The 13,054-nt window shown below is 34.5% G+C and overlaps 1 protein-coding gene and 1 pseudogene across 2 annotated transcripts; both read right to left on the reverse strand.

Annotated features, from left to right (window-relative positions):
* Positions 1-242: 242 nt before the first annotated feature.
* LOC116114969 lies at positions 243-2,026 on the reverse strand (annotated as a pseudogene).
* A 2,119-nt stretch (positions 2,027-4,145) lies between these two features.
* LOC116114993 lies at positions 4,146-10,193 on the reverse strand. 2 transcript variants are annotated; one of them, XM_031401134.1, is made up of 8 exons: positions 10,096-10,193; positions 9,952-9,997; positions 8,948-9,075; positions 7,874-7,982; positions 7,227-7,289; positions 5,583-5,651; positions 5,404-5,418; positions 4,146-4,770 (listed from the first exon to the last, which is right to left on the reverse strand). In XM_031401134.1, exons 1-8 carry the CDS (start codon positions 10,179-10,181, stop codon positions 4,570-4,572), a joined length of 717 nt encoding a protein of 238 aa, XP_031256994.1. In that variant the 5' UTR covers positions 10,182-10,193; the 3' UTR covers positions 4,146-4,569. The 2 variants fall into 2 exon arrangements, with proteins under 2 accessions (XP_031256994.1, XP_031256995.1); XM_031401135.1 differs by lacking the exon at positions 5,404-5,418.
* Positions 10,194-13,054: the final 2,861 nt, after the last annotated feature.

Here is a 13,054-nt window from a genome sequence, read left to right on the forward strand (position 1 = left end):
ATTGGGGTCTTCAAAACATTTGCTTCCTCTGGTAATTCTCTATCCATCCCTGAAGGCCAGTCTAATCAAATCATAGTCCGACTCCCATGACAACTCTTTGTTTCTTTGCATGCATTAACCTTTCAAGCAAGGTTTGTAGCATCTGATAATTCAAGAATTATATCTTCGCGAAACAACAACCATTGTTTTACCAGTTCTAGAATCTATAAATAAGTCTTTGAAACAAAACTTTTGTGAACTCTTCATTCCTCATACTGTATGTAACAATGGCATGTAGAAGCTGCAATGCAGAAATAATCAGAAAAGTGATCTAACTGAAGTTATTATCCATGTTTGTTGTTCAATTCATTCGTCGTGAACGGACTATTGACACTTCGATCAAGAATGTAAGGCACAGCCTGTCAATAAAAAATAAATTTTAGAACTGGAAACTGATACAGATACACAATAATTGAAATAGAATATGATGGGCATACCCATATATAGCCTGTGCCTAATGGTGTATGTTTGCTTGTACTGGTGAACATGTAGATGATGAAAATAGACAGAGTAGATGAAGAAGGCCTTAATTACTCGCGACTCCAACAGCATGGTTTTCTGCAAAGCGGATAGCTATCTAGAGAAATGAACTGCTAGCTTGCTTTGATTCGAAAGCTTCCTGCAAAATGAAAATGGAATTTCAATACTAATACGAACATTTACTTCGATTAAGGGTCATAAGGCTTATAAGAAATGCAAACCTGAGCTGCCAATATTGATTTCGAGTTTCAACCAGGTGATCATGGACTTCTGAGCTGTGCTTGTCTCTAAGAAGCTCTTCCTGTTGTTTATGTCCATATTCAGCTAATTCTTGCAGTCTCTTCTGTAATCATCAACCAAGAAATGTTTAGATAAACTTGACGATAATTTTACTAAATGAGTTTTTTTTTTTTTTTTTTCACAATTTACCTGCTCTCTTCAAGTGCTTCGGACGAAATTTGGTTAAAAATTGAAGACCATCAAGTGCAGTGGATTGACCCTGAAGTGTAGTTGTTGTTTATCTATAGAAACCCCTGCCATGCTCCCAAGATCATCAGCTTTCTTCTGAAGATTTTCCATCCTGGAAAACATTGCATCTCCAACTTTGCCGATCTCCTTCTGTATTTCAATGGCCTGTTCTCAAGCTACAACTTCTTCACCCAATTACGAGAGCATCATGAAGCATGTCATCCCTTCATCAAACTTTTCCTTCATTTCTCACTTGTCCTTCTGTAGCTCCGCTTGAGAAGATGCGTTTTTCTGGTGGTGATAAACAGCTTCCGAATGCCTCGACAAAAATCCATATGATCTTGTACACCCTTTGCACTTTGACTACCCTTTGAACCCGGTGATCAATCGAATCCAACGAATCATAAATCTTGCTGGAACTCTGCAATAGAGTATCAGACTTGTCTTCTATAATTTCCAGCTTGTTTTCTGTATGTTCCGCGGAACGTCTAAGGTCATCACCAATCTCTCAGTTTCATGCTGGAATGTATGAGCCCTGGCAATGACAAAACAAAGCTTGTCAGACTTTGTTTCAAGCAGTGAAAAATTCCTAATTCGATGAAATAAACTAATTGTACTTAACTGTAACTGATAGCAAATAGAGTTGGTTTCCAATAAGAAAGCAAGATAAGTTTATGCTCTTGTCGTCTAATTTCTTGAGGCAATTAATCATGGCAGATTTTGGATCACAGTAAGGAATGGAGGTCTCCCTGAGTCCTTTTGAAAGCAATCACTGAGATGCCAAGCAAATCTAGACCTTCTCTTCAGCGGCAATAATCACCGAGCAACCAGCAAAGAGATGTCTATAAGCATTTTTCCAGCAAGTGTTTGAGCCAACCAATTTGCCTTTAGCTTCTTCAACAAGCTGCTTTCCCTTCTCGTTGTAAAAGCCCTTTACAGAGAATTCAGCAACAAAACCATTGGAATTATCTTTCATCCGTGAAGGGAAATCGTCAGCTTGAGTTTTCTCTGCAGAAGTGCCAGAAGAAAACCAACCCATGACTGGCACTTGGTGGAATAAAGAATAAAATTAACAGCAACAGAAGATGAGGAGGACAACCCATTTGATATTCTCTATAAATTTTTCCAGTATATGAAACCTGCAAAACAGTGATCAAATTCAATAAATTTATGCTTCCAGTAATTTATGCATGCTAAAAATCTGCCTTTGTTCTTATATCAAAAATTTACACATTCAAGCTTCTCTTCTACGGCGAGAAAAAGAATGAACAAGGACATTTTATAGGACAAGGAAACGAAAACTTGAGTGCAAGTAAAGCAGTCTGAGAATATGAAAATGACAATTAAAAAGGAAAAATAAAATATCATATATATAAATATATATATATATATATAATGGATCGTGACATATATAATTAAACACAAAAAAGAACAACATGGAACATCTCACAAATTATGAGTTAATTTATTTGTTCTAAATGACCAGAAAAACAAAAAAAAAAAAAGCCTCAATTCTGATATTTCTCTTCTATGCAAAATACAGTGTAATTATTCAACTGCAAAGAAATTTCAAACTTTTTTGTGAATTGCCGAGAATTCCCATGAATTTGTGATGCTCTGTTTCTGGGCAGAGCATGATAGAAAAATATAAATAATAAACGGCGAATTGTAACCAAGTAGACGAAAAGGACATGCAGAAGATGAAGAATAAAACACAGACGTAACCAAAAGTCATTTTCTTGGTTTATAGTATTGATGACTTACAGGTACAAATTCCAGACCTCTGTATATTTTAAGTTATCTTCACCTTTCTTGGCGATTCTGTCCATGACCAAACTTAAAATTCATTCCTAATGACCTTTTCTAATAAGCACAGCAGGGACGGTTATCACCATATATAACAGATATGTACACACTCCAGCATGGAGTGATTAAATAAATGAAGAAGTGGACGGAACCCAACCATACGAAATCACAAACTTTGAATATGAACAGATAATAAACAAAAAAATTCAGAGAGAAGGGAGGGAGAAACCTTATAGGATAATTGTGTGTCGCAGTGTTGTGTACTGTGGAATGTGTTTTGACTCTGTTGTCAACGTAGTTTTTTGTAGAAGGAAGGTGAAACAAAGGATATGATATATATATATATTATAACGGTTATGACGCTTGAAGAGGAAACAAAGAAATTAAACGGTGCATGTGCTTCTAAAAAGGGTGAGTGCCCATTAAACATCCATCCTTTAGGCATAACATTGATTGGTTATTCTTTCTAATAAATGAAGCTTCTTCAGAAAATATTAGTTTATGGTAACAAATCTTTGCATTTAAAAGATTTAACTTATATACACATGTTCATATCTGAACAAGAAGAGGAAACTCATAATTTAATTAATGAGTTTTGAGTCCTCATATGTTAAATGATCTGTTTTTTTCCAGGTTGTGGCCCGTTGCCATCTGGAAACACTAAAATTAACTCATAATTTATTTTTAAGCCTTGGAAAACAAATTTAAAATCATTGTTATTAGTATCTTACAATACGGAATATATATCTTACAATATGATTTGATACGAGTCACCAACGATATGTATCAGAGAATGTATCCTAAGCCTTTCGATACGTTAATATGTGTCCTATGATACGATACGTATCCATTCATATCCTTAAAAATATTGATACAAGTTGATATGACTTTATTAAATTGGGTCGAAGGCTCAAAAAAAAATTCGGATCGAGTCACCCAACCGAGTTCACTAAAACCTGCCTAAATTTACCCACTTTACATGAAGAAAGTGAAAAGGAATATGTGTTACCTACTTTTACGTGATAATAATAACACTAGTGGAGATACAGATATTGACATTGATATTAGAAATGATATGAATGGTTGAAAGAAAATGATATAGATTATTAATTTTGATAATGTAATACTATAATTTAAAGTTAATAATACCACAAAATTCCTTAATTAATCATAAAGATTATATTAATTTTTATAAAATTTTTATTATTTTATTTATTTTTTTGAAAAATGTGTATGCTACGATACAATACGATACACAATTCAAAAAATTAGGTTTTTGCTACACGATATTATACGCAATTTGACAACCATGTTTAAAATCTTTAACTTCTCATCTATAAAATTGAATTCAAGACATTGTACAGAGTTACCAAGAAAATTCCGGGAAAATGGCTAAGAAAAGGAAACAACACTACCCTGACCATTCTTATTTGAGTAATGCTACATCTACACTACGCATTATATCATTTTCATTACACCATGATGTGACATATCCCACATTTACACAAAATTTTAATTATTTTAAAATTTTAATATTATAATAAAATAATTATTAATAAAATGGTGATGATGTAATAAAAATGATGTAATGGATAGTATAAATGTAGCATTACTCTTCTTATTTTATGTATGGTATAGCTTACAAATTGAATTGAACCTCCTCGCCCTAATTTTTGTATGCACGTCACAGAGGGACTGAACCAGTTACTTCAAGCAAACAAATAGATGATCGTTCTCCAGCTGTAACCTCCGGTTATACCGAAATTGGCCACAGTTTTAGTGTTTATATCTTCTATTGGGAGAAGTTTCAAGTTCTAAATGCTTGATTTCCTCTTTCAATTCTTGCAAAGTAGCTTCCCTAGAATTGTGTGTCCCCCGAACATTGGCGTCACCCATTAAATTGGAAAGATGTTTCAGACATGAAAGATACTCTGCCTTCACTTCTGGAGAATCACTAATTGACTCCTCTGTTGCGAACTGCGAAGAACGCAAATCTAGGTTAATCATTATTTTCTAAATTTCAGCATACACAAGCCTGCCAATCTGGGAATTTCATACTCCAACCAAAAAATGAGAGAGTTGTTTATTTCAACAAAATCAATCACAATGTTTATCCCAGTAGGGTTATAATGCTTCATCAAATTATTGGAAAACAGTAGACCTAGTAGCCAGCAATCAGAAGATATAATTTTCTGGGAGGGCAAAATCAAGAAAATAAACTATAATTCAAAATGATGGAACGAACTTGGAGATGCTACTAAGAAAAAGTTATAACTCTCTTCAACGTTTATAGTCAAAGCAACCTTAAGGTGTTAATATATTATAATTTATATTTGTTAAGTTACCATTTAACCTAAAAGCTTAACCTTATAGGTAAAGTCCAACACGCTCACATGTGAACCAAACACGACTACACCACAAATAAAATCCTAGTCAGAAAAAGAACTTTTTATCATTTAAATAATCTAGGTTGTCCTAGGGGATTTTATACAATAGACTTGGTTATCTCAATTTTGATGTCGTGTTAAGTTATTACTTGAACTAATAGTTTAAGAAAATATATAAGGATTGAAAAATAGTATATTTAAGCTCTAACAAAAATTTAACCACCTCTTTGGATTTGCTCTGTTCTCAAATCAGCAGGTTCACAATAAACACCATTAATATGCACCGAGCAGATTGTAATGTCAAATCCTCATTCAGATGATACGATGAATATAGAAGAGATCTGGATTGAAGTGACCTATCAAGACAATGCACATAGTTTGAGAGGTCACCAGAAAACTTACCTCTTTGTAAGCAGCAATGCATTCAAATAGTACACTTTCAGCCTCATGAAAAGGCAAATTTTCCTTTAGCTGTCACAGAGGAAGCATTATCACTATTTTGCATACCATAACGAAATGAATTAATAAATAAATTAAATGACAAACAAGAACAATTACGAGCTTGGACAAATAGATGGTCATTTCTTCCAAATTCTAATGACAAAGAAAATAAGCAATTTCAACTTCTCCGGTAAAATTTATATGATTCTGCATTTCAGTTAGGCTTGCATCAATGAATATGTCAAGAAGAACATTCTGCAATTGCAAACCAGATATTACCAGAAAAAAAAAAAAAAAAAAATTACTTCTTATTAAAGGCAATGGATGTTGAGAGACCAAGTGGTTTATAGGGGTCAAGCTCCTGGAGTTCTTGAAGGCAAAACCCTTGGTGATGTGGATTTTGCAATTTATTTTACTATAAGAAAATGATGGTCAATAAAAATAAATAAATAAATAAATAAAAAGTGATAGATTTTTTAGGAGAAATGACCTAAGCAGCAATCACCTTTTTTCCATAACTTCTATGTGAAAATCAAGAGCCATCTGGTGAGAATACATTATTTAGATAAGGTTTACTATGACATATCCCCGAAGCAAAAGTCATGTTTAAAAGGATTGTTCAAGGAATAGGACTCTAAAGCTCGCTCGAGATATGCAAGTTTAAGCCCCAAAACCAAGGAAGCTCCTTATTGGATTTCATTTGAAACTGAAGAAATAACTAGCATTAAGGATATAGCCAAAATAAATGATGAGAGTACCAAATTTTTTTTCTAAATTAAACAATAGACGAGGAAACAACAAGAACAAGATCTAAATGCACTCCTCCCAAACAACTAGCTTGGGACTTATCTTTTAAAGGTTTTCAAAATTTTGTTTGGATCTAGACAAGTGATTTTCACTGCATCATAGAGCACATCTTTGTGCAGCTGCTTCCAAAATGATTACAATTAGTTACAAGCAATGGTATTTTTTATCAATCACATTCTGCTCCTCCTACACTAGTACACTTCACATATGCTTGCTAATCACTAAACCCCAAAAAATAGTTGGGTGATGTCTCTCACGAATAAGGATCTAGCATAAGATACCCAACTCTTTTTCTGAACTGTATATAGCAGTTATAAACCATAGAGAGAATTGGTTACAAGAAGCTCTTTTGTCGTCACAAAAAGTTCAGAGACGGAGAAATGTAAGCTCCTAAATGATGAGAGTTTAGAAATACTCCAGTAGTACCACCATAAATGTTGGCTTTCTTGGGTCTTGTCTCTCCTACTTCAAAGAAATTCATATCCAAAATTTCCATAAACAAACAAGTATATTTTACAATACAGAAAGGTATTAATAAAAGAAAAGGCCACTGGATATGGATTACATCACCTTCATTTAAAGATTGTCATTCTTATCCAAGGCCTACAGAACACTAAGTATCAATACCTCCCAGATATAGTAGAAACTTCATCAAATAACTTTACATGTGCACATCCTCAGCAAATACGATGTATTAGTACTTATATATAATATAAACACAATGCCTTTAATATCACATTGTAGTATTGACGACTCTATTTGCCAGCAGTTAGAATATCATAAAACTTGTATACTAACCTCTGTCTCCTGTATCTCTTGCTTTGTGATCTCCAGAAGCCCAAGAGCTTGAAGTGATTGTAACTGCAAACACAACCATGGTCCATCAGCACTCTTTTGGAAAAAATTTATCAAGAATACATATTTGATAATGTCATAAATTTGAATTTACATATTCTTTGGATCCAAATTATATGCTTTCAAGTCAGTTTTATTTATTTAATACGTTTTCCACTGTCAGCAATTGTTTCATAACAAGGCAAGAAATCAAGCTAGCTTCCTAGCGGAAATTGGGAGAGAACTACAGCAGCCAATACAGTAGCTAATATGGGACTCTCAGATACTCAATTGGTTGAAGTTTCCAACACAGACACAGAATTTTGAAGGCAAAGTTTTTTCTTGAAATGACAAATTTTCATTTGCCAAAAAAGAAAGAGAGAACAAATACATGAATTCACGAGTTCTTCACACATTTTATTTGCAGACTCTAATAGATGCAAAACCCTAGTGTATAAAATGCAGAGACAGAAATCAATATTAGATTAGCATGACAATTTAAGATGAAACAACTAAAACAAATATTACCAGAACCTCTACAACAACTTGTTTAACTACCAATGCCAGAATCATAATTCAAAATTTAAAGAATTCTTTGCAAGAGAGCTAACCAGTATGACCAATGTGGCACGCCTATCTCTTATAGTTTCTCTGTCTGCTCCATAATTGTGCTTTTCACCTTTCTGTTTCATTGATTTACTTAAAACATGGCGTGCTATCCTATCATGGAGAAAGAACAACATATTTAGTAAGAATATACACAACATCAAGATAAAGTCTAAAAATAAAAATAAAAAAGGAACTGACAACTCTGAACCAAATTCACCTTTATCTTGAATATGTCTGAGGAAACTTCAATTAAAAAAAAAATAAAAAAAAATAAAAGAAAGAAAGAAAAGAGATTAATTACTACACATCATTATTAATTCATCTAAACAAGTGAAACATGATGGAGCATTAGTTTTGTAAAGGTCTTTAACATTAGAGGACTCTAAAACGTGACTGTGTGATTAAGACATACATATAATGCAATCTCCTGTGAGTCCAACATTGAATAGTTAAGGTTGGTTTGAGGTTAAAGGACGATAGATCATTCCATATGGATGGTGAAGGAGTCTCTAGTGATATTGGGATTTAGCCTTTCCTGTTGGGTATTTGTCCTCACATTGAAATGACACAAAAAAGCATCCCCTAAGGGTAAACTTTAGAGTCTAAAATTGAAGGCATCCAAAACAAATCCAGAAAAAGAAAAAAAAAAAAAACTGAGAAAGAAAGCTAATAAATCAATTATCCCAAGAGCTGCAAGACTCTAATTTGATAGACTTAATCATTAATGACAACTCTCTTTAATGCTAGCACCCGCATATGTTCCTCTTCTGTGCTTCATTTAATTTCCTTACACTCCAGCTAAAGAGACTTGACTATTCCTTTATTTACCATTTTATCTCAATCGTGAAAGATAGGGTGACTACAAGTAGAACTTGTCTCAAAAACACTGCAATAATAATGGTCATAATCACGCACTACAGCCACAAGCTAATAAATGTGAGTTTGTTGCGAACTTTTAACATATATAGGGTACTAGTTCAGAAGGTACTGTAAAAATATAAGTTCTATTAATTTGCAAACCATCTCAAGTTTCTAATTTTTTTATTAGTTATTTATATGAAATAAAATCAACAAACCTTATCGAATTGTCTAATAGTTCTTTCGCTCGGTCAAGCTCACCAATTGCTTCAGAAACGTGCCTCTTCCTTAATTGGTTGGAATTTAGCATTGCTACCCTGGCAATGTGAAGCATGTTGGCGCTAATCTGCAGCAAGTCTCGTCATATATGTGCCATTATTAACAATTATTATCAACTCAAAAGAATTGCCAATTCCTAGTCAAATAACACTAGAAGCAAAATGTGGCATCAAAATCTCACAATAAATTTAAAATAAACATACTAATTCATCTAATAACAGTAAAACTGAATACTTTAGAAAATTATAAATACTATAGAAAACAGCCACACACAATGCCGGAGTTAATCCTGAACTCTTATTAGTCTTAATGTGAAAAAAATTAGAAGTAAAAAGAAGACACAGTGTACATAGAATTTTGAAAATTACTTATGTTAAACATAGATATGGATGCAACATTAATTTAGTCTTTTATTTTATTTATTTTGGGGATTGATTTCAAGGTCTTTTTATACCTTTTTATTTTTTAGTAATTAGACTTTTGTTGAACTAGGGTTTGACCTCTATAGATAGAGGGTATTAAATTGATTTTCTTTTAGACAGGATGATGAATTAAATTAAGATTAATTTCTATTGTTTCCTCCATTTCTTCAATATTTCTCCCATTTCTTCTATTTGTCCTTCCCTTTCAATTCTTGTGTGATTTTTCTCCTCGCTGATTTCCATCTTCGGAGGTTTAGTGGAGAGATAGAGAACTGATTATGCAGTGTGTACACCTTATGTAATATTAGCAAGTTTACATGATGCCAAAGTAGTTGTCTTTTGCATTTGATTTGCCTCTTAACAGTATACCATCTTTTCAAACATTCTAATACAATTGAAATATACTCTTGTACCAATCAATCATTTCTCTCTCTCTGTTTCTACTTTCTCTGATTTAATCAAGTTCGCATTCTATAATAGTGCCAAAATAATTTTAGGAGTTATGTGTCAAAACAGCATACCTGAATATGGTTGGGAGGAAGTAAGCTTTTCCGTGCATCAAGACACCTATAAGGAATTATGTAAGAACTCTTTTTATTCCTGTTCCTATTTATTTAGCCAATTGATAATCACTTTTGTTGTTCACTATATGATTAACAATGTACCTTTCAAAAAGTTCTTGTGCTTCTCTTAAGCTGCCAGTTGATTGTAGGGTCAGGGCCAGCCTTTCAGCTGAAATTACTGTCTCCATAGAATTCCATCCCTGTTGCAAAAGGTAGCAACTATATTAGGTAAATGATGATGACAAAAGAAATATGTTTTGAGTAAAACAAGAGGCAATAACACGTTAGTATGCTAATAACCTATAATGGCCCAACTTTACGTAAATTTTTTAATGAATAAAAATAAAAGACTGGCCACTTGAGTTATCCAGACACATATTTCACCGTAGATTTTGATGAACTAGGTGATTGTGTGGTTGATTCTCTCAAAATATAGTGTTTTTCCTTTCAATTATTTAAATATCAATTTTCATTTGGGTAATAGAAAAAATGTTAACTATAATCAGTTACAAGAAATCAACTGCTTCATCATCAATATCACTGTTGGAAACTATGTATATATAGTGTAAAGGGTATATATGTAATTGCTGAGTGTGTGTATATATTTTAGTTAGGTTGTACTATTGATATACAAGGAACATAGAAAATGGAACATAGTATCAGAGCTCCTAGACGACGCATGAAGCCTTAAACCTTAAACCCATTTCCTTGTTACTGTTTTCCGGCGACCCAATCCTTCGTTTCTGTTTTTCGGCGATCTCCGGTGACGTCTTTGTCCATGGTTTCTCTCTGTCCGGCGACGTCTGCCCTTAGCTTTTCTTTTTCCGACAACGTCTGAATCTGTTCTTTGTTCCCCAAATCTCTCTGGCGACCTCTGTTATCTCCAGCGACCTTTGTTTCTCTTTTTCCGGCGACTGTTCTTTGTTCCTCTGTTATCTCCGGCGACCTTTGTTTCTCTTTTTCAAGCGAATGCTGATTCTGTTCCAGTCCCTCTTCTCTGTTGTTGTTTGGTGCAGTGAACGTGGAGTTGTTGTGAATCATTTTTGGCTATCCTTTTGCAGTAATGCTAGACTTACTGACCCAACTACCGACTTTGACATACCGACTCATGCGAATTGAGTCGAATTTTGAGATTTAGGTAGTTAGGTAGCTGGGTCGGTATGTCAAAGTCGGTAGTTAGGTCGGTAAGTCTAGCATTACTGATCCTTTTGTGTTGGCTTGGAGTTTTTGTGAATCCTGGTTGTTTGGTGCTGAGATTGTTGTGAATCAATTGAGTTGAGAGTTATTTGCTAGATAATATGGCAGAGGAGGTAAGAAGATGGTGATTGAAATTGTCACTTCCTCCACCAAAATTACTAATCGGAAGTTATTAGAAAAAAGGAATTATATTCAATAGAAGGGGATTATCCGACGATATGTGTCCAGCATTGATATGGGAGACCATTTAATCAAGGATCCACCTGAGGAAACAGAAAGTGATAATAAAACTCGAAAAAAATGGCTCATGGAAGATGATAAGCTCTTCAATCAGATTCAGAACACTCTCGATTCATCCGTGGATGATGTGATTGGTCACTGTGATACAGTCAAGGAGTTATGGGAGTATCTAGAGTTCTTGTATGCTGGTAAACAAGACCTGTCTCATGCTCATGAATTGTTATTGAAGATCTATCGAGCAAATATGCAAGAGAAGACGTTGCTCGAATATTATACAGAGATAAAACAAGCCTTTAAAGATAAAAGGGCTATGTTTCTTGTCCCTACTGATATGAAGATGATGCAAGCACAAGAAGAACAAGTGGTAGTGCAATGTTTTCTGGCTGAGTTGAGACCAGAATATGAGATAACTCGTACACAACTTCTTACCGGTGAGACACTCCCCTCTCTTATAGATGTCCTTGCTCAACTTCTCAGAGTTAGTAAGGGGGAAGATCGAGGAGTGTCTAAGGACAAAGAAACCCTTAACGATTCTAATGTTGATCATGCAGCCCTAGCTAGCATGAAGTCGAGTGATGGAAAAGGTAACAAAGGGACAAGTCGTGATACTGAGAACAATCGTGATAATGGCCCTCATACTTGCTTTCACTGTGGTGCTAAGGGTCACGTAAAAAAATATTATTGGAAGCTCCATAGCAAGCCCCTGAATATGCAAGGCACTCAGAAGTTTGCTCATGTTGCAACTCAAGATGGTCTCTTACCTACCCAATCACAGATTACTATCTCTGCAGTAGAATATGCTCATCTCACTCAGAATTCTTGCTCCTAGTCATCCATCCCATCGACTACCACTGCATTAACCCAGTTAGGTAATCCTACAACCTGTTTGTCTACTTCTAGTAGTAACTAGGTCATTGATTCTGGTGTTGCCCACCATATGACGGGCGATACGGGTATTCTCTCCTCATTTACACCTTCTCCCAATTTGTCTTCGGTTACCTTAGCTAACGAGTCTACTGCACCTATTATTGGATGTGGTACTGCCCATCTCAACAAATCTATGTCTATCTCCTCTGTCTTGTGCCTTCCTCATTTTCCCTTTAATCTTTTATTTGTTAGTCAAATTACTAATGCATTCAATTGTGGTGTTTACTTTTTTCTTACTCATTGTATATTTCAGGATCTTGGAACGAGGCAAATTATTGGTAGGGGTCATGTATCAGGTGGCCTGTATATGCTCGATGATGTCTCCACTCCTGTCTCTCAACCTATTGCGTGTACCAGTGATTCATCTCTACCTATATTACATGGTCGCCTTGGTCATCCTCCCCTTTCCATTTTGAAAAGGTTGTGTCCTAGTGTAAGGTCAATGTCACAACTTGAGTGTGAGGCGTGTTAGTTTGGAAAACACCAGAGAGTATCCTATAGCCCTGGGATAAACAAAAGAGCCATAGCTCTTTTTTATGTTGTACACCCTGATGTTTGGGGTCCTTGCCCTGTGTTGTCTAAGTCTGGATATCGATACTTTGTTATTTTTGTGGATGATTTTTCACGTGTAACTTGGTTGTACTTTATGAAAAATCATTCTGAATTATTGTCCATATTTTGTAAGTTTTATGCTGAA

This window comes from Pistacia vera, unplaced genomic scaffold (genome assembly GCF_008641045.1).
Source record: "Pistacia vera cultivar Batoury unplaced genomic scaffold, PisVer_v2 Contig729, whole genome shotgun sequence".
Classification (NCBI taxonomy): domain Eukaryota; kingdom Viridiplantae; phylum Streptophyta; class Magnoliopsida; order Sapindales; family Anacardiaceae; genus Pistacia; species Pistacia vera.